This window comes from Talpa europaea, assembly GCF_964194135.1.
Source record: "Talpa europaea genome assembly, chromosome: 2".
Lineage (NCBI taxonomy): Eukaryota > Metazoa > Chordata > Mammalia > Eulipotyphla > Talpidae > Talpa > Talpa europaea.
The window spans coordinates 30,045,135-30,071,578 of record NC_140068.1 but is presented as its reverse complement, the minus strand read 5'-3'; the positions used below and the strand labels follow the sequence as shown (position 1 = coordinate 30,071,578).

The window sequence follows — 26,444 nt, the reverse complement described above, 5'->3', positions numbered from 1 at the left end:
GCCTAAATGCCTGCAGGGGTGGAGAAAGAAGGGAGGGAAACTGGGGCCAGTGTTAATTACAGAGCCCTGTTCTACAGAGCTGCTGCTGCAAATCTCTGTACCATCAACCAACCTATTGTTGCTAGGTGGAAAAGGGAGCCTAATGTTGCTAGATCTTCCCATCTTTTTCAAAGAAAGTTGACATGTGGGCTACATGTGTCAAATCTCCCCAGTTTTTAAATATTCACCACTGTTTTAAGTTTTTTTTTTAATATAGTGTGCAGAACAAAAAGCATTATCTGCTGGATCTAGGCTCTAGCCTAACATTCCAAATGGATATTAATATAAAATTTTCATTGTTACTTATTTTTGAGTGATCCTTTAATAACTTGTTTTGATTAGTGATTCTCAAAGCTTTGCTGTTACTTTTCGTGAACCTAAACAAAGAAGCATATTTAGCTGGCACTTCACCAGTAACGTTTTTGCTTTTATAGACACAGTAAGACCCTTTAAAAATGGGCATTATACCAGGGCATTACTCTCCATTGGTTTCATTTGGAGGGATAGAGTATTGAATCCAGAGGGGACTTTATAGGCAAGGGAAAATCACCTTTTCAAATAAGGATCTTGGGACAGACCATTGTAGTGGGTTTTAAAAGGTGATAGTTTCCTTAGTAACCTCTGTGGTTAAGAGCACTTTGCCCTGTTGAACTTCCATAGCTGTGTTCAAAATGAATGTTTTAGACCAAGTATACTTGAACATCTTTTACTTATCAATAAACGTCAGTGAACAACAGAACTGCATACATATAGCTTACAAAACTTTGTAGGTCCCATTTTTTCTTCTTCCCTTTCCTTGTCTTCTTGCCATTCTCTGTGCCATAATGTACTCTGGAGTATGCTTTTAGTAATAGCTATTAAATTGTTTAACAGCCCCTGTTTATAACTTCTAAAAACAGTGGGTGTTGGGGAAGTTATATTTTGCTATGCTCCCATTTCTTTTTCTACTTGTCAGGTAACCCTTGATGAGATAGGAATGCTTAGCTGCTTCTACTCATTTGGGTCAAACTTGTTGGTTTGCAAATTTCTTGCGAGATTTTAAATAATCACATGGAAGGAACTTTCTGAAATATATGTCTGAAAGTAGAGTGAATGCCTTGCCCATTAAAGACAGTGACACCTAAGTGAGAAACTAGATGTTCTTATCTTATTTTTAGAAGTTCAGAGAGATTCAGGAACTTTCTCACAGCCTCTAGCTCATATAAGTGGAAATAGTTTGAGAGTTCAGACTTTTAACTTGGAAATATATCTTCTTTTCTTTCTTTCTTTCTTTTTTTTTTTTTACTTTATCTCACACTATGTTTTGAGAGAAAAAGAGAGGAGAATGTGACAGTAGATAAACTTTCACCATAACTAGCTGTGAGCCCTGTTTAATAGTTTCTCTATGGCCCATACACCCAAAGTATGGATAGTAGAATAAAGTTTTTTTTCTAAGCATCAACTCAGATTTTTTTCATCATGTTTCATGTCTCTCAATCCTACAACTTTGTCAGTGACAGATTTTTATGAAATAGTGAAACCAGGATAGTAGATTGACCATAAAGAAAGTGGTCATGCAGATTGGTTGAGATGATGAATTGCCCTGAGGTTGATCATAAGTTCATCCTTAATATGCTGTGTGGCCTTGGGCAACTTAGTTTATATGTGTAAGCATCTGTGTCTTCCACCAATAAATAGGAAATATAATTATAGTGCCTCCCCCATGGGATTACTGTGAAACAAAAAAGGAGCTCATCCAGCCCTAAATGCAAGTTCATTGCTGCTGCCGCCTGTTGCAGCTACTCCTGCAGTCAGCAGTGCTGTGCTGAAGGCGCTGCCTTCCAAGAACTGGTATCACTTACCTTCTTTGAATTTCTTCTTCAAAGATGACAACTTTATCTGATAAAAGAGGAGTTGAAACTTGAATATGGTGTCTCCTTGGGGTGAATCCCTAAAAGAGCCATGTGTTGATGATGAAGTACTTTGATGTTTCTGAAGAAATCTGATTAAGCTCAGATTTATAATTAGACAGGAAATCTAAGCAAAGGCTGAGTGCCAGGTTTGGGTATTAACTTGTTCTGGATGGGCTGGGACTGGTTTTGTGCCTGGAGGCTGCGTAAACAAGCTGCCTCTAGACCCAGTGCCACAACTGCATCTGCCTTGGTCCTCTCTGGGCTGCATCTCTTTTTTAGCCGCTCAACAAAGCCTTTGTTTCTAGTCCGTCCTATCTCTTACTCACCTTCCCTACTTAGCTCCACAGCAGTCTTTCTAAACCACAGATCTGTCCAGGCCTTTTCTTACCAAAGTGCAGTGTTGCCTCCCTGATGCCCAGAGCAAAACTTCTCAAACTTCAGTCATGCACACACTTCCTTCAAGATACCCTCATATCTACATATCACTTGTACTACTATTTACCTAATAGTTCTCCTTGGGGGACTTACATCATTTTAAAAATAGCCTTTCCTGAGCAGTCATATCTGGAAAACCAGAAGTATAGCATGCTAGTTATATTTACTGCCAATCTTCTTAACAAGTATGTACCTATTCAAATATGTTCCTTTAGGTACCCTCTGAAGTCACTGGCACCACCTCTGGCACACTTTGGGAAACAGTGGCCCCCAGATAATGTCCAAGCATTTTATCTGGTGCCCAGGACTTTCTGTGACCCAGTTCTTTGGCTTTTATGCTTTCATTTCTTGCAACTCCATTAAGCAAAGAATACATCTCATTTTTTCTTTCCTCCAGTCAGGAATTCCTCCCCTGCACGATGAGTTGCTGTTCAACATATAACCAAGCTCATCCCACTGACACTTTCACCTTATTGTTGAATTTTTTGTTTTCTCTCCTCAAGTGAGCACGATAAGGCAGGTTCTGGCTGCCCTGCATCTCATCAGCCCTGTCCCTCTTACAGCATCCTCCGAGAAGTCACCAGAGACCACATTGTATTGTCCTTTCTCTTTTGCCACATCCTGTTTGACCTCCTTCCAGTACCACCCTGCTCTTAAAATGCCATGTCTTTTCCTTTTTTAATTAATTTATTTTCCATCATTCTTCATTTTTGTGCAATGTATACTTTCTCATCTCAGATACAGTCCGTGTGAAATTCCTACCACCAAATTCACCCATGTACCATTACCATAGTCCCTGCGCTCAACCCACCCCTGTTTTGATCTACTCCCTTCTCTCCCCCTGTAGAATGTCTCTGGTTTATAGTTGATTTTGATTTTTACTTTTTTATGATTTTTTATTTTCCGGATCCCTTTTTTGAATCCTCTGCATTCCTCCTATAAGTTAAACTGTCTGGTATTTTTCTTTTTCTTGCTTATTTCACTGAGCATGATCCCTTCCAGCTCCATCCATGTTGCTGTAAATGGCATACGTTTATCTTTTTTGATTGCTGAGTAATATTCCATTGTATATATGTACATCTTCTTGATCTAGTTATCTGTTTTTGGGCATTTGGGTTGTTTCCATAGCTTACCTATTGTAAATAGTGCTGCAGTAAACATAGGGGTTTAGGTGACCTTTTGAATTAACGTTTTTGTGTCCTTTGGGTAGATACCTAGGAGTGAAATTGCTGGATCTAATGGAAGCTCCATTTTTAGCATTTTGAGGAACCTCCAGACAGCTCTTCATAGTGGTTGGACTGGTTTGCACTCCCACCAGCAGTGCAGGAGAGTTCCTTTTTCTCCACATCCTCACCAACAGTTGTTGTTGCTAGTTTTTTTGATATGTGCCATTCTCACTAGTATGAGATGGTATCTCATTGTGGTTTTGATTTTCATTTTCCTGATTATGAGGGATGTTGAACATTTTTTCATATGCCTGTTAAAATGCCATGTCTTTTCTCACATGTCAGCATTTTCCAGGCCTACCCTTCCCAGCTCATGTGTGTTCCCATCCCCATTGATTCAGGATAAATTAGCTGCCAGGGTGGCAGGGATTACTGGTATCATGTTGGCTTGGCCAGAAGCTCTAGATAGTATCCTGAAGCATCAGAGGCCAGAAAAACTCTGTAACTCATCTGAGCCCACAGGATGAGTCACTGAATGAGGTGCAAAAAAGTTATCAACAGGTTTCCAGAGGTCAAAACAAATAATGACTGAAAGACTTTAGTTTGATAGTAGGTGACTTCTGAGACAATCTGCATCCCGAAGATAGGGAGAGAGGAAACAGATTGTAAAACTCTTCCTTCTTGCAGAAAATATCTTTGGTAGGTTTAACAAACAGCATATACTAAAAAGGTGAACAAGATCAGAATTGAATAATTCAGGAATGAAAAAAGCTGGAAAATGTACCAACCGCAATATTAACAATGTACTCCTATAAGATGAGGTATGAGAAAGGAGCTTTAGGACCAAAACACCATCAGAGGCTTTTCTTTTTGAAGAATGGGAGATGCATATAGATTTGTGAGTTAGATTAAGATAAAAGGATGGAAAGGATAAGAGAATTGGGGTAGAAATTATGGGGGAAATTCATTAAGGAGCTGGATTGTGGAAAGCGCAGAGATGAGGGTTATTTTATGGGGACAACAGAGAGGAGAGCATCATCCGAAAGGTACAGCAGAATCCTCTGGTCAGTGGGGGAGGGGGGCAGGTTGACAAGCAAGGTGGGGAGCTCGTGACAACAGTGGTCTGGAATAGCTAGTGTGGAGTTGTAAAGGAATAGAGCTAGAGTTGAGCAGGAGCGCCAGATGGGAGGGTTTTCGTAGCCCACTTCGGGTGCCTTTGGTATGTAGTGGATCCATTGAGCATGAACAAGCCAACCCTGTAACACCCATCATCGGGAGAGTTAGAGATAATTGTGTTTCTTTTCCTGGGGGAAGGTGTTTGGAAGGGCAGGTACAGTAGAAGAAACAAAGCTGTGGGCCTTTAGGGGCCACCAGAGGGGGTGAGATGGAAATTGGCCTGAAAGTGTGTGAATCCAGGAAGGGCTAATTGCTGGGTGAAGAGGTGTGGGTGGAGTGGGAGGGTCAAGGTGAGAGTAGGAGGGGTGGAATCAGGAGGGGTAGAGGCAGAGGGAAAAGGAAGGGGATTTTCAGAACTTAAGAACTGTATACAGAAGGCAGGGTTGAGTTCTGGCAACTAAATGCTAGGAAAACCCAGTTAGCCAAAAAAAGAACCTTTCCAGGAATTAAGCTAAATAAACTTAAGGGCACTTTAATCTAGAGGGGAAAAAAATGAAGTCATATCCTTTTCCCCTCTCTCTCCAATTCCGTTGCAAAAATAGTACAAACAAAGGATGGAGAATTAAGCAAAAGTAGAGCTGGAAAGAAGGACAATGATTCCTTCCCATGTGGTCTCAAGGGACCTTAGAATTACATAATCAGATTGGTTCCAAATGAACTTTAATTTTCTTTCTTGGAACAGGTCATTTTAGTTCTCCATTCCTTCTGCCTTTTCATACCACATGGTATGAAGTTCCTCTCTACAGCAGAGGATAAGGAAATATTATGTGAAAGGCTATTGCAGAGGGAAGTCAGGGTGCGCCTGTGCCCTGATTGAGAGCAGAGACAGGACCATTGCCCATCAGGGTGCCTTAGTGTACAACAGAATGTTTTTTGGTTTTTTTTTTAAAATACAGTTTATTCTTTTTTTTTTTTTTTTTTAAGATTTATTTATTTATTTAGACAAGCACTGGGTACAGTCAGAAGTGCGGGAGGGTGAGAGAATTCACCAGAGCCAGAGCGGGGAGCAGAGCAGGCAGAAGGACCGAAGTACACTGCTGAGGGGAGCAGCGGGCGGCAGGAGAGGTCTGAGCGCCATGTGGGACCCTCCTTTGGTGGCCGGGGAGCAGCCGGGGATCGAACCGAAGCCACAGAGGCTGCGGGCAGCTTTGCAACCCAGCGCTCAACCGCTGCGCCACCGGGGAGGCCCAACAGAATATGTTTTTGAGATCTCCCATCTTACCTCACCTGAGGCTTTCCAAGAATAGTTAATTAGGCAGTGCAGAAACAATTCACCCCCTGTTCAGGACTGCTCCCCTCTTTGCCTTGGAGAGTGGAGAACTGTTCCCCGAAGCAGTGTTCAGGTGAGGTGGCTTGAGTGGAGTTCCCTGAGCACAGCGTTGACTGGCAGGGCCCCAGTGCATGAAGGCAGTGCTCTGTGCCTCCTGGTGACAGGGTTAGAGCAGAATGACATGTGAGCAGCATGTGCCAGAAGGGACACCCAAAGCATCTCACTAGTATTGCTTAAGCTTCATTAATAATCTCCCAAATTAGGGGCCTCCCTGATGGCTCAAGGGGTTGACACAGCACTATGAAACTATCTGCAGCCACTGCAACACAAGTTTGATAGCTGGCCAGGGAGGTGACCCACATGGCGCAGCAGACCCCTTCTCTCTCCTGCTGCTTCCCTCAGTAGTGTGTTTTAGCCAATCTGCCTGTTCTGCTCCCTGCTCTGTCTCTGGTGAATCCGCTCACCCTCCACACCTCTGGCCTGTACCCCAGTTCTTGTATGCATAAATAAATCTTTTTTTTAAAAATCCCCCAAATTAAGGAACTATTTGCCCTGTACTACAAGACCTCTAACTGTGACACATACAAAAATGTGCATGTGTCCTTTGGAGTTCAGGTTTATAAAAGAAGAGACTTTGATTGCATGGCATGTTGCAGTGATGTTTGGGCACATTATTCAATGTGTGGGCCTCCGTTTGCTTGTCTTTAAATTAGGGTTAGTAAGACATGACTCTTAGAATTATGGTACAATGTAAGGTCCCTAAGCCAGGAAGCCACTTCTTTTCTTTTTAGGTGACTGATAATAATCTACCAGTATGGCTTAAAAGGTTACATCTCTGTTTAATATTAAAGTCTTTTATGACTGTGTGCCTCTTTCCTGTGATATTTTCAGAATTACTTTCCTCTCCTTGCTTAACGATTTTCCTGTGGTGGGAAGTCCGGTAAACCTTGTTGCTTACTCAGATTAAAGGGCTGCCCCTGTCTGCTCTTGGGCCACTGCTGGTGCCCACAGAAAAGCCCAGTCACTGACTACAAACAAACCCGGAAGCTTAATTCACCAGTCACCAGAAACCTGGCAGTCCCGAGAGAAAAGATTTGGGATTAAGTTCCTCACCTGGGCAGCCCAGATTCCTGCCCAGGATTGAGCCGTTTCTTTTACCAAGAATGGGACATCAGGCACGAATGCTTTATAACGTGTTTAACCTGCTCTAACCCCTTTACCTCCCCCACTTGTTACAGAGCCTAAGAATTTCAACTGTACATTTATTGATATTTCCTTCCATACTGTGACCACTCTGGCAGGGGCCCAGTCTCAGTTTTACACAAATTAACCCAATTGCATTCATATGGATCTTAGCTCATTAGTCTAGGTCAGACAACTCCCCCACCCCCTTGAAAACTTTCTTCAAGAAAGATGGGGAGAAAGAAGGGGTGTTATTTTCTGTGGGTTTGCCTCTACTAGGACCACCTTAGAGATCAGGGATGCCCTTATCATCTTGAACTTTAAAAAGAAGGTTCTATGCATGAGAGTCCTCATTCCTAGAACACCCTTTAGACCATATATACATTTGTTTCTCCCAGGTCTATCCAAACATCCTCCCAATGGGTTATACAAACGTCATCAAGTAAAGAATATGGACATATGTTTCTCCAGAAAAATAAGCCTTACTTCCCTTACATTTACATAATTAAAAAGGAATATTCAGATGGTCTTCCAGCCAACATAATGTCTTTATCACCAAAAAAGTGATAAAGGATCTCTCTATGATAGGATCTCTCTTTAAATTTTTATTGGCTGCAATTTTCACAACTTACATATTCTAATAATGTCTAAGAAGAAATTAAATCTTTTTTAAATTAATTTATTTATACAAGCACTGGGGAACAGTCAGAGGCGCGGGAGGGTGAGAGAATTCACCAGAGCCAGAGCGGAGAGTAGAACAGGCAGAGTGATGAGGTACTGAGGTGAGCAGCGGGCGTCAGGAGAGGTCTGCGTGACATGTGGGACCCTCGCCCGGCAGCTGGGGATCAAGCCGGTGCTGTAGAGGCTGCGGGCAGCTTCGCAACCCAGCACTCAACCGCTGGGCCACCAGGGAGGCCCAGAAATTAAATCTTTTTTTTTTTTTCCAGAAATTAAATCTTAACTCCAAATCTGAGCCTTATCCCTCATTCCCTTGTAGTCTTGCACAGGAGTATATATCATGAGCTTCTACTATTTCCCAGAATATTTCTTAGGTTTTCGTGTTTGTGCCACAACTTCCCCTGTGAGAATAAAATGCTAGAGAACCTAGGAGTAATCCTTTATGGAAAGCAGCTCCAAGAACCAAAATGTGTTTGGTATCGTAACCAGGAAGTTGACTGAAATTCGGAAATCAGTAGGGAGTGAGTGGAGAACTCTGTAGTGTGATTGAAAGAATCCTGACTGCCTCCTCAGATCTTGTCCTTGCTGTGATGCTGGTTGTTGATTTCAGGGCCCCCTTCAGCTAAGGAAAGTTGGTAGGATTAAATGATATCCAATGTCCCTTCTAGCTGCAATATTCCTAAAGGTAAATTCCAGGTCATTGGCACATAGTAGCTGCACAGGAAGCGTTATTGAAGGAAGCAGTGCCCTTCTGCTAGAAACCACCACGAACATACCTGGAACTGAATGATTGGGTTGACTCCGTGAAGTGAAGGAGAACTCATACCATGGAACCCTGGGCCCTCTCAGTAGGAGGGTATTAGGAAGGAGTTGTAGGGTTTAGGCTTGTATTAGGTGATTCAGGAAAGACTTAAGGTAGGAGGACTTTACTGTGAAATGGAAGCTGTTGGGAAACAGCTAATTCTATGATTGAATTAGAATATCTCATTAAAGATATCCAGAAAGAGCAAAGATCAGTGAGACAAATGCTATAATTGGTAAAGAAGCACAATCAGATTATTGGCCAGATTAGAGGCATGTTTAGTCATTTCTGTGGCTGGACAATGTTGATGTTTTTATTTGTGTTCAGATGTGAGACCTCACAGTAGTCTTATTTTTTTTTGTGATTCATCATGGTCATAGAGTGGCCTTGTCTGACATTGATGTTCTGTAAAATTGTTTAACTAGAGATTACAGAGCCTGGCTTTGAATAACAGGTTAGCTCCTAGCAACACTAGGGCCTGGTTGATAGGACCAGATTAGCTCCCAGGTGTCCAGGATCGCTTTTACTTTCTTTTAAGTATGCTAGTTAATAAATAAAGGAAGCCCTCTAACAAGGTGATTATGCACATAAGAGATATCTTCTTTTCCAACAGTTAGAGGAAGGTCTGCTTGTTTCTCAACGGTATTGCAAAATATAGTTAAAATGGTGTCAATTTTAAGTGTTAAAGAACTGTTAGAATTATGTACTTATCAAACCTCTCTGGAGTGATGATTTATTTAATTTTTTTCTAAGTAAAGTTTTAGTAGGAAATTTCATAGTATATGATAAAAATAATTCAAACAAGTATACATATTGCTGGTAGGAGGGCAAAAAGAGAAATGCTATCATCCCTAAAAAGGGCAATATGGTATTATGTATCAAAATTGTAAGTGAACTGTGCTAATGCATTTTTATTTCTGGGAATATACCCCACACTTTTACCTGTATATGTGTGAAATGACTCAGTATAAAGTTATACATTTTAGCATTGCTCTTAAATGCAATCTTGGAAACACCCCAAGTGTCCATAGTTTACATAGCTTAGAGGATAATTACACAAACTACAGTAAATCCACACAATAAAGTTCCTTGTAGCAAGAAAAGAATGAGGAAGCCATCTGTATACTGATACAAGATATATATGTATACTGGAAAGAGATCCAGTATCTGATGTTAAGTGAAAAAAGCAAACTAGGGAATAGTGTTATCCATTGTAGAAATGAAAGGTAAAAAGAATATATATTCATATTAATTTATTGCCTTAAGTAGCTATAAAAACATGGGGAACTGATGAAATGATCACCTGTTGGGAAATAATCACCTGTAGGATGGGAATAAATGTTGTGAATAGGCATATAGGAAGGAAACTTTTCACAATATGCTTTTTAAAATATGTTTTTGATGCTTGAATCATAAAAGCGTATTACTTATTCCAAAAATGAAAATAATTTAAAGATATGTATGATAGAAGTATATCTTTCTCTCACCCCATTCCACTCCTTAGGACCATTCTGATCAATTTTTTAAATAGGATTTCAGAGAAGTCTGTTGTGCTTTAAGAATCTCCAGAGAAGCAGAACCAGTTAGATGAAATAGAACCAGAGGGATGTGTACACAGAGAAAGCCAAACCTAGCCAACTTGGCACGTATAATTATTACATCCATGTACAATTTTGATTGATTTTTTAAAATATTTATTTATTTATGCATGCATGCAAGAGCTGGGGTGTAGGCCAGAGGTGCTGCAGGGTGAGAGGATTCACCAGAGCAGAGTGGGGAGCAGAACAGGCAGATCTACTGAAATACACTGCTGAGGGGAGCAGCAGGGAGACAGGAGAGGTCTGCTATACCATGTGGGTTACCGCCCAGGTAGGCTGGAGAATCAAACTTTTGCTGCAGTGGCTGTCGACAGCCTGACAGCACTATCTTTAATCCCTGCACCACCAGAGAGGCCCATTATTGATTTTTTTAATAAATAAAAATGATAGTGTATCATGCATGCTGATATATACCTTGTCTTGGGTGATAACTTTCCCTGTCCTCAAGGAGTAGGAGGAATCTCAAAAGAAATATACCTTTGAAGTATATGAAAATTAGCAATTCTGTATTATGGAAGAGAAGACATGGTTAACATAAAAAGGAAAATAGCAGTTTAGAAACACATGTGGTAGAGGCTAATGTTTACATTATTTGAAGACTTCCATAATTTGAAAAGAAAAATAGTGACTCCCTGATCACAAAGAGCTAATCAATGAAAGGAAAGCTGCAGCTGGGAAGAACACATGAGAAAAATGTTCAACCACTAAAATTCAAAGAAATGCATAATAAGGCAACTTATATATAAACTCATTTTTTAAAAGAATAAATAAGAATGTTATGAAACACCCAAGCTATAATGGTGGTGTCAGGATAAACTAGTCAGTTTTTTAAGAGCTGTTTGTCAGGATGAATCACAAGCTATAAAATCATGCCCTTTGGCTCACTAATCCTTTTCTGGGAGCTAATCTTGAGAAAATAATTCAAAAGATGGTGAAAGGCATAGACCATGGAGATGTTCATTGTAACATTATTTGTACAATCAAACAAGCTAAATATCCAGAATAATTATGGTTTATTATTTTCATGAAATGTAGTCATTAAAAATCAGAACAAAGACGAGCAACAAGGCCAATGTGCAATATTTAATATTATATATAACAAACAAATATGTCTTGACCCTGATTAAAATGAAAAGAAAATTGTATACTTGCTGACAAGAACCTATACGTATATGGAAACAACAAAAAAAAAGCATTTGGATCCATTTGGGATATCAGAATTGTAGGTAACATTTCTTTTTATTTTCAATCCCATTAACAATTGTCTTAGTCTATTCAGGCTGCCAGAGCAAAATACCATAGATTGGGTAGCATATAAACAATAGGAATTATTTCCTCACAGTTCTAGAGACCAGGACGTACAAGATCAATGTGCTGTTCTTTCCATACAATACTGTTCTCCCCATACAATCAGGTAACCCTACATGAAGCACCTTTTCTGGGTAGGGCTCTGAATATATGACGACATGTAATACAGGCTCTCTATGCTTAAGAAACTTACAGAAGAGCTTACGTGGAGTCTGGTAAATGTCCTTATGGATTTTGAGCATCTGATACCTTGACTCCTTCCTGTTCTGCCTCTCTGCTGGACTCCACATAGCCTTTCTCCTTTTCCAATTGGACAAATGGTTAATGACTTTAGGGACTCCCTTGCCAGAACTCATGAGTTTCTTAGGTGCTGGCAGATTTACTGTCTGGTAAAAGCCAGCATCCTGGTTCATAGATGGTTGTCTTTTCACCATGTCCTTGTGAAAGAGAGCTAATGAACTCTCATGGGGTCTTTTATAGGGTTTTAATACCAATCATAATGACCCTGCCATCATGACCTGTGTATCTTCCAAATGTCCTAACTCCCAGTACCACTACAATGAGGATTAGGCTTCAGTTATGATTTTTTTTTTGGGGGGGAAGGGTATATAAGCATTCAGCCTGTACTAATATTGTTATAACATTTTAAGTAATTATAACTTTAAAATAGCAATAAGTTAATATTATCCCAAGCAGTAGTTATTAGAGTTAACATTTTGAAGTTGGAAAAACATTTGATCCAATTTCTCAACCAGTCCCCTGCTATAATGGTCGCAGGTGTGGGATGAGGTGAGTGGTGTGCTTCTCACACTTGGAGGGCTATCACAGGTTCTGGGACACAGAGCTGCTATTCTCTGCTCAGGAACTAGGCACCTCTCTATTAAGTCTTAAAAGATGCTTCAGAATCTGCAGATGTCAAATATGTAGAAAAGAACAGAGAAACTAGAAGTAAACTAAATCCCCATGTCAATAAAATTAGGTCTCTAATATTAAGACAGTAGTTGGTACTATTCTTGACATTTTCTGCTTATTAAAGATGTTTTACTAAATTTTTGATAGTGCATCCATCTAAATAAAGACCTTTTAGAATATTGTATATTTTCATTCACAGCTAGTTTCAGGTCAACTTTTTTCCTAATGAATACAGGTATAAATAGAGTCAATGAAGACCCAGTGGTATAAATATGTCATTGTGTTCTGTTGTTTTATGCCCCATCTCTTTTATCTTTTCCTCAGATTGGAGATAGTTTCTTAGTGTCTGTGGACTTACGCTTTCATCTGTTGATTTATTTTCTGAGTTTGGAATGCAGTAGTAGAGATCATCTCCATCCTGGCAGACTTCCCAATTAGAAAAATGCATTTGCCAAGCAGAAAAGGGATAGGTTACATGCCTAGGTCTCTTCCAGTGACTGCCAGGAAAGTGGATTTGGTGGTAACTCCTATGACGAATGTGTTTTTCAGGGTGGATCACTTGTACACGTTCTTTGTTCAATGGTCTCCTGATGTCTATGGGAAAGATGCCAAAGACCAAGGCTTTGTGGTGGTGGAAAAGGAAGAACTGAATATGATCGACAACTTCTTCAGTGAGCCGACCACTAAGAGCTGGGAGGTGAGCAGAAGAGCGGGATAAACTGTCATGGACCTTAAAAGACTGCATCCCTTTGAATACTCTTGTCTAGGTTCCAAGTGACTGGCTAGAACAAGTTAGAGTCTCTGTGCACCTTTGAAGTTACAGAGGAAAATATCTTTCTTCCTCTGTTGGAAGCTAGTTTCGTGTGTCAGAAAGACTGCATGTAGTTACAATGTATCATGAATTGCTATTCATTTGAAATTTTTTGCAACCACTTGAAAATATAGAACACAATCTTAGCTCATGTACCATCTTAAACAGATGGTGGCTAGATGTGACTGATAGGCATAGACTTTTAGCCCTTGGTTTATACTGTTCTCTCCATATAATCAGGTAACCCAACATGAAGCACCTCTTCTGGGTAGGGCTCTGAATATATGACGACATGTAATACAGGCTCTCTATGCATAAGAAGCTTACAGAACAGCTTATGTGGAGGCTGGTAAATGTCCTTAAGGATTTTGTGTATCTGATATCTTGACTCCTTCCTGTTCTGCCTCCCTCCTGGACTCCACATAGCCTTTCTCCTTTCCCAGTTGGACAGATGGTTAATGACTTTAGGGACTCCCTTGCCAGGACTCATGAGTTTGTTAATTGTTACCCCATCCCCTGCAGTCTAGTCAGCCTGCAATCCTGGATGAATACACCCTCTCACTTTCTCTGCTCTGAGGAGTCCAAGAATTGCTGGAGCTCAACCAGGGAGAATGATCCCATTACAGCTACATGGTTTCTGAATCCTTGGAAATTCTTTACTTCTCTGTGCTTACCTCCCTTTTCTTACCTCTTACACTCTTCTTAAATTCTCTAACCCACTTCATCTTCCATGAATCCCTTAGGTAGTTCTCTCCTTTATTTCACAAAGAAGGGGCCATTGAATAAGATCTCCCTCACCTTCCCCCTTTGCTGTTCTTAATGTACCCATTACTGCACTCTTTATTTTTGACCCAGAGGAAGGATCTTTCTTTCCCCCCACTAAGGCTGATTCTTGTTTATCAGTTATGTGTCATTGCTCTCTCCTTCTGTCCTGGAGCTTCTCTTTCATCAAGATATAAAAAAAAAATTTAAAGAATGGAAATAAAGGGAAAACATTTTCACCCCAATTTCTCTCTAAGTTCTCATCTATCATCCTCCTTTCTCTCAACATCCAGCTTCTTGAAAAAACTGGTTCATACTCCAATTTCTCAACTGCCCTTGTGTCAACCTGCAGGCCAGCATGTTTTCCAGTTATCATTGAAACCACCCCCTCTCTGGGCATGGTAGACCTCCTACTTGCTATCCTCATTCTACACAAATTCCCTCTGAATTTGGCAACTGCTGTTACTCAAGCTCTAAAGCTCTTTTCCCATTGACTTGCACACACCATGCTCAGCTTCAGCTCACTTTCTGTATTTCTTTCTGCTCTTCTTCTTGTCTTTGCCTTACCCCTTTTACATGTTTTTCTCCCCCAGAGAATGTATTCATGTTTCATGTTTTCCTCCCCCAGACATATCTTTTTACATGAGTTCTCACCAGATTTCTATTCATGATCTAGTCCATCATCCTTAGATGACTTCACATTATCTTCTGTCCTTAGTGACCACCTGAGTGCTGACCATTCTCAGGCCTTTATCTGATTCCCTTGTCTCTGCAGAAGTTTTCATTGTGGGTAATGTTTGTATCCATCTCCCTGTTACTCAAACTAGAAAGATTTGCATCATCATCTGCTCCTTTTCCCTCTTCTTCACATCCTTCCTTAGGAAGGGCTCTATAATCCTTCCTCATAGACACAGCTTTACTTGCTTTTATGTTTATTATATCTGATTGATTTTATCATCCTTCCCAGTACAATCCATCCCCCACAGCTTAGCTGGAGTTATGTTCTAAAAAAAGTATTCATTAATTGAATATTTGAGCACCAAATAAGTGCTAGATGCTATGTTAGGTGCCTTAGATGCAGTGGCAGGCACAGTAAAGATGGTCCCCAATCTCAAAATGTTTACAGGCGAGTTATTTCACTCTCATTTTTAAAAACTGCTGTTGGGTTCCCTTTATGTACAGGATGAAATTAAGGCTCCAAAATTTGTCCTCAAAAGCACGCCATCATTTTCAGAGCACTTACCAAGCCCTTCCCATGCTAGGGGTACAGTGGGTGAGATAAGCAGTTTAGCATCAAGGAGTTTAGATAAATCATTACACTCTAAAGAGTTAATTACCTTTGCAGGGGAAGTGCTGCCAAGTGCGGAGAAGTTGGTAGGCAGGGCCTGAACCAGGCCAGTACGAGCAAGAAGAGCAGCCCAGGAGTGAGCTGAGTTGAGAGCACCAAAAGTGGGAAAACAGGCAGTTGGGCTGGCAGTGGGATTTGAAACATATTCTAGTGAGAGAGAAAAATCTATGTAGAGAAAGGCCCAGGGAAGAAACAGAGAGCATGGGGGCATTTGATGAACTAACACAAGTTCAGCAGAAACAGGCAGCAAGAGAAAGGTCAGCTTCAGGATCTAGAGTTTGCTTGGACAGTGTGCCCCAGAATGCCTCAGACTCAGGCCCTGAGAATGAAGGAAAGGACAAAACTCTCTAGCAGATAGTCTCTAGATCTATAATGGAAGAGGAAGAAGACAGGATGGAAAGGAGGAAGAAATGGGTTGGTTTGTTGTAAGCACCTAGTACTTTTGTTGACACTGGGAACACCTGGAAAGAAAACTAGAGAGAGAGGATGACTGGACTGTTCAGGCCACCTTATCCCTACTTTCTTTCCATATTGAAGAAAGAGTCCAAACTGCAGTGAGAATAATGCTTACAAGCATTACCTTAAAGTCTAGCCACTATAGCAACATTGCTTCTCCGCTGTGGGTGGGGAAGAAGAACTTTACATTTTCCTAGAAGCTTACAGGTGTGTCTGATTCTCAGAATGTCCAAATCAACTCATCATCTTTGCCTAAACATGCCTCTCCTCATGTATCCCCATCCTAATGAGTGGTGCTCCAAGCCAGAAACCTGGACATCACCTTTTTTTCTCCATCCAGACATCTAGTCAGTCATCTCCAGTCAGAGTCTTGTTGATTTTAATTTGGGGATGCAGAAACTTCCACTTTCCTCTACCACCCTTGCCCTAGTCAGCCTGTCTGCACCCTTTACTCAGACTCCCAACACCCCTCTGGATGTCCTAACCCTGCCAACAATTCATTGTCCCATATGCAAGCTCTTTAAATAAGCTTTATTTTCTAATTTTATGAAAGTAGTAGCTGCTTCCTATTGAAGTCTAAAAACTATAGAAAAAAATAATCAGAAAATTTTAAAATAATACCCAAGCCCATTTAAGACTTTTGTACGACTCCTTTGATTCTTTCTCTGTTTAGGGTGCTCACTCTGTGGTGATAGAGGTTGAGCTTTGAATTTTATGTTTGCAAAATGGATTTATACTCTATCATTTGTGTATGACTTTTCTTACCTGATATATTTGAAGCTTGTATCAAAGTTTTTAAGCCTCTTTTCTAATGGTTGCATGATATTTTTAATCTTGATTATAATTTAACAATTCTCCACTTTTGGGAATAGATGTCCAAGATTTTCATAAGGATGCAATGATTTGCAACTTTTAGTTTCCTGGAAGTGAAAGTAGCTGGTATAGGGTACTTATTTTTTAAATAACACCAACTCAGCTTGCTAGCATGTGAGGAATGCCCTTCATACTGTACTATTGTCTTTCCTTTCTAAAATGTTTGTAACTTGGAAGCTGAGTTGTATTTTACTTTCTGTTACTTTTAAGGAGAGTGTGTGTGTGTGTGTGTGTGTGTGTATATACATGCCATTTTTGTTTTTTTTCCTCCTTTTTGATGCCCGCTCATTTTCTTTGCCCATTTTCCTAAAGGAACCTACAGTTTCATTTACACTCTTTGAGCTTTTTGTGATTAAATATATTAGCTCTTTGTCTCTTATATTTTTGACAAACTTTTCCTAGTTTGCTGTCTTTCACTTATTGTTTTTGATTGTGACATTTTCTTGCAATGCTTTCACATATATGTATAGGTGGCCTTGTAGTATCAATATAAATTCCACTCAATCTGTAATTGATCTAGTGATATATGATAGGTAATATTTTAATAGGTTTTTAGTACCATTTAATAATTTCTAATATTTCCTTCATCATGTTTAAAAGTACTGTACACATTTCATGCTATTTAACATGTTTAAGTACAGGGGTGTGATCATGTACTTCCTTACTTAAAATACTCAGTGGCTCCCATTGACCATAGTAATCATTACCCACAGGGCCAATCATCAAAACCACCCACCTGGAAAATTTTTTTAAACTAAATGTTAGACACTCACCACCATAGAGATTAATTCAGTAAGTCCGGCAGAGGAATGTCAGAATCTGTACATTTAAAATCTCCTAGATTATTCTGAGAAAAAGCCAGAAATTTTCATTTCTCTCTACTCTTGCTCACTCCCAACCTCTCTGCTTTGTCTCTACTTCCCTTTTTTTCTAACTCAAACCATGGAGAGGCTGGAACATAGAATGTTTCTGTGTTCCCATTATGCTCACCTGGCTATCTCTCCAATACCTACCTTCAACCCTCATACTACACCTCCAGTCCATCTCAGAATTCCCGAGGTGGCCCCACTGTGAGCACTTGTGTCACATGGAATGACATTCATTTATTCAGAGAAGCCTCTCTACTATCCTCTCTAATGTCACCCATTCAGGATCACAGGCTGCTTTGTGTCAAAGCACCTGGCACTCGCCATCATACTGAATGCACTTAAATAGCTGTCATGACGTGTCAAGTATGGGAAAGTATGGTGCTTCCTTAGCCCAAACTGGGTCTGGGCTTGCATTGAGGTAAATTCTGGCTGGCCTGGGTCTGGTCACTAAGTACCTTCCAAATCCTCTTTGTAACTGACCTCCAGGAGAAGCTATGAATTGCACCCTAGTACTCTCAGCAGTCCCCGGGAACAAAAGGCCATTTTGGATCTGGAAAAGTCACAAAGGATCACTGAAATTGATCTGCTGGTCATTTATGTTTCTTTCCAACTCCCTGACATCTGATCCGGGGAGTAGAGTAGAACTCATCATCCTTCTTAGTCATTAATATTAACATTCTGTTTCGCTGAGCATGATCCCTTCCAGCTCCATGCACATTGCTGCAAATTGCATGAGTTTATCTTTTTTGATTGCTGAGTAATATTCCATTGTGTATGTGTATCACATCTTCTTGATCCAGTCATCTCTTTTTGGGCATTTGGGTTACTTCCATAGCTTAGCTATTGTAAATAGTGCTGCTATAAAAATAGGGGTGCAGGTGCCCTTTTGAATTAATGAGTCTGTGTCCTTTGGGTAAATACCTAGTGAAATAAGCCAGAAAGAAAAAGAAAAATACCGGATGGTCTCACTCATAGCAGGAATTTAGAAAACCTAAATAAGGGACCAGGAAAAATGACTAATTATAATAAAGTAAAAATCAAAATCAACAAGCAACTAGAAACCAGAGACACACTACCAGGGGAGGGGGTAAGGGGAGGAGGGATTAGAGTCAAAATATGGATGGGGAATTGTATGGCGAATATAACCAAGATGAAAATGCATACGTTGTGCAAAAATGAAAAATGATGTAAAAATATATAAAATATTTAAAAAATTAACATTCTAAAAGGTAAGAAAGTATTACTTTCCAGCTGTTTAAAAAAATGTCATCTAAAGTAACATTTTTCTCAGTTTCATATAAACCAGATGTTTTCCCATTCTTGTAAGTTCCTCACACCTGACAAAGATGACATAGGGCTGAAATGAAATGCATTTGTTCTCAGAATAGTGAACCTATCTGCACCTCCAGTAAAGGCTCCCTTTCATCCTACCTGTGAGATTCAAACTGATGATCAGGAACATACATAAAGTTTAAAATGGAGGTTCAGCTTTGGAGAAGGTGCTGTACAAACTCAAAAAGCTGGGCTGGAAAAGCCAGCTTAGCCAGAGGACAAATAGGAAGAAAAGTGAAAGAAGAAAAAGAAAAAACTTAAACAATGGGGTTTTGTTGTGCTATTAGGAAACCACTGTTCAAAGGTGAAAGTCATTTTACAGCCTCACTGCTAAGCTTGACAGGAAGTGTGTATTTGCTCTAAATCCTAATTTGGGTGTGTTCCTGTAGAAATGCTGAACCCTCTCCTAAGGGAAACAGAAACTTAATCATGCAGGAAACTAGATACAGCAAAAACAGTTGTAGCTCAGCGTGGCTACAAATAAGCGTGGTGTGGGGGCAGATAGTCAGGAAACCTGTTCTAAGTTAGCCAGCAAGCAGTCTGCTCCACTCGCCATGAGAGTCCGCAGATTGCCCCTGGACATTCAGATTTTCTATTGTGCCAGACCTGACCAAGAGCCTTTTGTGAAGGTAAGCTGGAGTCTCTGAGAGTTAGTCAGGTGCCGGCAAAGTCGCAGAGATCTCTACTCAGCATGTTTTGAAAGCGTGTCTCAGATGGGAAGGATTGGGCTGACATTTCAATAGTAGCAGGTATTTTATTCATGTTGGGGATGAATATAGCATGGTTTTCCCCTTTCCTTTGGAATCAAAAGTCTATATTTGTTTCCTTCCACAGCCTCATTTGTACCTGAGTTAAAGGTAGAGTCACCAAAAATACATGCTTTATTTAATACTTTTTAAATGCTGGATTTATGATTCTTTGACAGTATTTTATTTAAGTAATTAACATCCTGAAAAGGTAATAAAATTTATAGACTAATTTCCCTGTCAATCCACCTTAGACAATCTAGCACAGATGACAGATTTATATCTACCACCGTACATCTTGAAAATTTCTATAGTATGTTATCTGACAGTTTTTGTTACATGTAATTTAAATGTTTTGTTTTTGATGATGCGAAAGTCGTTAATACTGATACTGAATTTGATGAACTAATCACCATATATATATATATATATATATCTCCTTCAATTTAAAATAATCAGTTAATTATCCAAACTTTAGGTGGGACAAAAAATAGATTTTAAGGTGAAATTGACTTTGGTTGTTCAGAAGTAATTACAATGAAATAATAATAATAGTAAAGAAACATGTTTCTCAGTTTTGAAGGAAAGACTAATGGTTTCTGAACTGTACTTAGAGAATGCTAACCTAATTGTAATTTTGACTTATGCTTTCTGTCGCTCTGGACTGTTGCTCCTGGTAGCTGTTATCATGTCATTTCTATCCATGCTGGTTGCTATTTGCACAACCTAGAGGGACAATATTAGCAGTTTTGATTAAAAAACTATCCTCCTCTTCCCACTTACAGAAGATTTACAGAATGATCTCTGGTTGGTCATTTTCTCAAACAATTCAGATTTAGATGCAGGCTAAAGGAGATTAATTTATTTCAAGGTTATAAGTTGCTTGTGGACTTATACGTAATTCCTACTCCAAGTGAGCAACTGGCGGCCATAGTAAAAGTGGAAAATTTGAACTTGTACATATGAAGCACCTCAGCTGTACTATGTTAAATTCTGCATATGTTCTAAAATTGAAATATTAGCCCTTTTCCCCAAAGTCCCAGTTCAATATAGGTCTTGCTGTTAAAATTCCACCTGTTATAGGCAGTTGTGAGTATGAGGTCACTTTTAGCAGGTGAAGGTAAAGCAAATACACCCTTTCCCTTGGTTTCTTTGTCTTTTAGATCATCACAGTTGAGGAGGCAAAGCGCAGGAAGAGTACATGCAGCTACTATGAGGATGACGAGGAGGAGGCGCTGCCGATCCTGCAGCCCCACAGTGCTCTTCTGGAGAACATGCACATAGAGCAGGTGGGTTCTCCCTGGGGAAGTAGGTGGGAGGACTTCTGGGCCTCATAGCACCTTCTCCTTCCTGACCACATATGCTTTTCCTACTGGGGGTGAATGATGAGCAAGATTTGAGGGAAGATCACTAAGAACCTAACCAATGCTGGTATCCCTTTGTCTGCAGAATTCCTTCCACTGCCTTCTTAGGAAGGCAAGGAGTTGGTCATCCCTCCCAAACCTGAATGAAAAGTCATTTCATGTTATAAAAACACTGTTTAAAGTGTCTTGCCATAGGTATAACACACATTAATTTTTTTTCCTAGTTATCATTATAGAGTTCCAGGGGTTCCCATTCATGTGGCTCATTAAGGGACCTGACACATTCAATTTATTTATTAAAAACTGTCTAGCAGTAGAAAAATTTTCCTTTTTATGTAATCTTCTTTGTGTGCTTGATAGTTTTTGAAACTGTTACTTTAACTTTATGAAATACTACAATGGAATCTCTTGCACTTACCCCCTCAGTCAGCTTAAAAACCTGAATTTCTATTTTTTTATTATTCAGGAAATTGAATTTCATCAAGTTAAACTTACTCAATTTACAAATGAGGGAAGGCCCAGGAAAGTCAAGAGATTAGACCGAGAGTTACAGAGACAAGGTTGTACTGATACAAGAATGGATGTTAAGCATTCTAAAGGCTTCACATCATAGCTTCTTTCCTTAGCATTTTTGAAGAGAGGTGCATTTCGATAATTATAGCAGCCAAGTTTAAACTAAATATGAATGTAGGTGAGAGATACAGACATGATGAGGGCAAACTGCTCCTCATTAGTAGCATAGAACACCTGTTTTCTTGCTGTCACTTCTGTGGGGAGCTGCAGTTGTCAGAAGCACCTCTGAGTCTATCAAGTTTTAGAAAGAATAGAGAAACATGAAATATTTGGTGAAAGTCAGGTTGAAGTGTGAAGGGGAGAGCATGGATCTCTTACCTCTTTATCAAACCACATACTGTATCTTCAAATGGAGAGCAGCATAGTGACCCCTCAATCAGGCCCTGGAGAAGGAATTGCGTGCTCTGGGAAGCATCCCTGTCAAAGTAAACACTGTCAAGCAGTGACTTTTCCTTCTCTTTCTTGGTTCAGAGTAGCAAGCATTTGTCAAAATAAAAGGGAACACTCTGTAAGTGTGATTTTGAGTTTGAGCCACAGACACTTATTTTGTGTTGCAAGTTCATGAGTGATTGTGGGCATACGATAAATTTACATCTCCATCTCTGGCTCCATAGCTGGCACGGCGCCTTCCAGCAAGGGTGCAAGGTTATCCATGGAGACTTGCATATAGCACATTAGAGCACGGGACCAGCTTGAAAACCCTGTATCGGAAGTCAGCGTCACTGGACAGCCCGGTCCTATTGGTCATTAAAGATATGGATAATCAGGTGAGACATGTCCTTGTCCTAGAAAACACTTTTAAGTGAAGATTCTAAATCTGTACAACAGTGGAGAGACTGGTAGAATGAACTCCATCATCCAGATTTCAGTTAGCGAGATTTTGCCACATATACTTAACATGTTAAAGATGTAGATATCATTCTTTTTGGCTAGGAAGCGGCTTTTACTAGTCAGCTGAAGCGAATGTATAAACGAATGCCTGTAGGGCTTCCCTGGTGGTACAGGCAGTTGAGCACAGTGCTGTGAAGCTGTCCGCAGCCTCTGCAGCACAGGTTCCATCTGGCTGGCCTGGGAGAGACCCACATGGCACGGCCGACCTCTCCTGTCTCGCCCGCTGCTCCCCTCAGCAGTGTGTTTCCGTCAGTCTGCCTGTTCTGTTCCCTGCTCTGTCTCTGGTGAATCCTCTCACCCTCCTGCAATCTGGTCTGTACCCCAGTTCTTGTATGCATGACTAAATAAATCTTTAAAAAAAATAAATGAATGCCTGTAAAGAGTGGGGCATGATTAAGCAACTGGTGAACATGGCTGTGAAGTCATAGAACTGGGATCAATTTCAAAAAAAAAAAAAATCAGTCTTTGCTGTCATAATTTGTCTTAGGAAAAATTGACGGAGAGATGAGGGTACTGAAGGCACTGTCTTTCTCAACTGTGGTCCTCCCTGGGACAGTATAATTGTCTTTAAGAAGTGGGAGGGGGTGGGAGGGGGGTAAGTTATTTTTCTTACTTTGATTATGTCCTGATTGAGATTTTATTTAATAATAATCTAATCTGAATAGTGAGTAGAATCAAGTTAAAAATTAAAATATAACAAAGATTTAAAGTGGAATTACTTAGGCATTTAGTGAAATGAATTGGGGGCTATCTTTTAGATGAGATGTGACTAGATGGTTTAAAACCACTCACAAGTCCTCACCATAACTATAGATTTGTTCTCCCTAGCTCCCTAGCACAGAGTAGGTATTGAAGCACAGTCTGCCCCAGCATCCTGTCAGGAGATCAGTAAAGGAGGGCCACACCTCAAGGTTATACTGTAAGTGGTGGAGTTTTCCTGAATCTGTTCCCCTGGAGGCACTTGTGTTGTTTGAAGACACCTGGATGGTAACTCCACTTTCCCCACCCACCAACCCCCAAGGCAAGAATGTGGCTTTTCCTGTGTTTGAGACGTGATAGCACATGTCTATAAATTTATCTGAAAATGAATTATATAAAATTCTAAAATAAAAATATTATATGTACAAAATAACAGCAATGAGGAGCTCTGCAGAATCACTGAAAGAACAATAACTGATAGAAATTATAGAAACAATAAACATTTAATGTCTCTGGAAATTATCCCAAGGGCATACAACAGAAAAGATTTATTCAATAATATCAAATATATCTGAGTAATAAATCTGAGTAATAATAATGGTGAGAGTCTATGGCACTTGGGCTCCAAACTACTCCCTCCCTCAATCTCCAGATTGATGGATGCTGTACAATTTAAGCACCTGTAGACAAGATGGGACCCCCCTCTCTCCCTAGCTCCAAGCAGGTGTTATGACATGCCTCGTCTAGAGTATGTGCCTAGCACTTCTTCCCTCCTGCTCAAGATCTGTGTCTCAGTGGCTAAATTCCAGGTAATGATGGCCTAGAGGAGGGGTCTGTGTTTCTTCACCTAGCCCTTACTCAAGGTCAGATGCTTACCTGAAGCATGGCAGGGGTCTCTACTGCCCCTGGAATTCCGTAACACATGAGGTGACAAAGGACTAGCCACCTCTACACCTGCCCTGTACCCTGCTCATTAGACAAGTTGTTTCCCCTGAAAGAAGCAGCCACTGTCCATCCCCAGTTCCAGAACAGAGCCCCTAGTTCCTGGTTGCAAGGGAAGAGACAGACCAGAGGAGTTCTGAAATAACTATAAATAAAAAAATAAATAACTATAAATAAATAAATAACTATAAATAAATAAGTATAAATAACTATAAATAAAAAAATAAATATTTTTCTTAAATAAACTGCCTTAGAAAATCCCATTTAAAGCCACTGTAATATGGAATTATTTTTTTAAATGCCATTTCAAACTAAGATATATTAGCTGAATCATGTTAAGGATAGTTTTAATAAGCATATTAAGAATTCGTTTTTGTAAGTCAAAAGGAAGAAAATGATTAGTTTTCTCACTTTCTTTGGAGAAATGTCTGTCCATGGTTCCATTTATAAAACACATAAGACATAACTTTGTTCTCCCAGGAACTCACTTCTGTGTATAAGATGCATCTTGGTGTTGCTGAATGTTCAACATATATCATCTATATTCACTAAAGTAAATGTGTTTTTGTAGTGAACTTTGAACAACTTTAAATTGGAACAATTGTTTGGCCTTTGACAAACAAGCTCTCTGAGTCATTCAGGTTCCAGTGTGAGCTGGGGACGTTTTAATTTATCTTTTTTTTTTTTTTTAAAGAATTCCAACTTGGTTTACTGAAAGAGTCTCTGATCCCAGAACAAATTTGTGTTAAAATATTTCAGAAACCATTTTGGGGAGAGGTTTAGGTTAGAAAGTAGACTTTCTGGTTTTGTTTTACAACACTTTGTTTATAACACTTCTGTTTTTGTTTTTTGACAGATTTTTGGAGCATATGCAACACATCCTTTCAAGTTCAGTGACCACTATTATGGAACAGGCGAAACTTTTCTCTACACGTTTAGCCCTAATTTCAAGGTACCTAATGGAAGAGTATCTGTCTGGCTTCCCCATATCACAGTGTCAGTCCTATGGGTGGGGTTGGGAGTAGGGGATGCTGGGGCAGCATCTGGCCCATTAACCTCATCTGGACTCCCCCTGGGCTGGGTCAGCACTTTATGGCTGAGCACACACGCTACTTATGGTCTCTGCCTGGGTCTGGGAAACTCTTCTACATGTTCTGGGACTCAGGGAGGGTTTTAGGTCAGAACAAACATGTGCTTGAAAGGTCTTTCCCATTTCACTACTCCTTTGTGATCTCATCCTGGTTAGGCAAACGTATGGAGTCAGTTGCTTCTTCAGCCAATAGATAGTTCCCTTCTAAAGCAGAAAGTTGCTAAGTCTGCTGCTTGGGGGAGTCTGCCTCTTAGATTCTGCTGCTTGCTGGAGCAGAGAAGTTGCTGGGTATACTGCTTGTTCACAGTAGTAGCCACAGCTACCTTGACCTCCTTCCCCTATGCCATGATGAATGGGGTTACAAGCTTCCTCATACAGTCTGTATAAAACCCTGCCATTTCTGATCTTTGGGACTTAGACTTTTGGGAGCAATCCCACTGAGCCCACCGGTGTGACAATCTCTCTCTCTCTCTCTCTCTCTCTCTCTCTCTCTCTCTCTTTCTCTCCCCCCCCCCCCCACACACCTCTCTGAGTGCCACTTGATTTCTCTGGAAAATTACCTTAACACTTCCACACAGAGGCATTTCTGATATTCCCTCCTTGCTAGTTCTCCAGATTAAAATATTTATTCTTTGTCTTTTGTTTCTCCCCACAGGTCTTTAAGTGGAGTGGAGAAAACTCATATTTTATCAATGGAGACATAAGTTCTTTAGAACTTGGTGGTGGAGGGTAAGGTTGTTGTTGTTGTTGTTAAGTTACGTGAATGTGTTATTTTGACCCAGGTAACCAAAACCTTGGTGTCAGGTGACTTTAACTAGTCTGTGTGTTTAGATTAATTAGGACAGTAGCCTAACACATGACACTAAGGGTCAAAGATAAAATGATTTATTTGTGTGTCTACATGAGGGGCTATTACCACTTGTCTTTTAAAAAGGACCAGTCATTTAAATGAAATAAAGGAAATGTACCCTTGGTTTACCAGCAGTTTAGAGCTTGTCTGCAGCAAAAAAGAAAGAAGATGGGGTGAGGAAGGGCAGCATATGCCACATAAGATTGATTATGTTTTCACCTCTTTGGTTTTTCAACATTTTCAGGGGACGGTTTGGTTTGTGGCTAGATGCTGATTTATACCATGGACGAAGCAACTCCTGCAGCACTTTCAATAATGATATTCTTTCCAAAAAGGAAGACTTCATAGTTCAGGACCTCGAGGTATGGACATTTGAGTGA

The 26,444-nt window shown here is 40.1% G+C and overlaps 1 protein-coding gene across 4 annotated transcripts in view; it reads left to right on the top strand.

Annotated features, from left to right (window-relative positions):
• The window catches only part of NCOA7 (nuclear receptor coactivator 7), a gene marked incomplete at both ends in the record, with an annotated part of 109,542 nt that extends 83,098 nt beyond the window's left edge, over positions 1-26,444 (top strand). For 3 of the 4 annotated variants that reach the window (XM_084228197.1, XM_084228196.1, XM_084228195.1), the window contains 6 exons: positions 13,008-13,155; positions 20,819-20,944; positions 22,207-22,359; positions 24,981-25,076; positions 25,870-25,943; positions 26,309-26,444. In XM_084228197.1, the coding sequence (XP_084084323.1) occupies positions 13,008-13,155; positions 20,819-20,944; positions 22,207-22,359; positions 24,981-25,076; positions 25,870-25,943; positions 26,309-26,444 (733 nt within the window). Of the gene's footprint in view, positions 1-13,007; positions 13,156-19,463; positions 19,539-20,818; positions 20,945-22,206; positions 22,360-24,980; positions 25,077-25,869; positions 25,944-26,308 lie in introns of those variants that run through there. The other variant, XM_084228198.1, reaches the window with a different exon arrangement.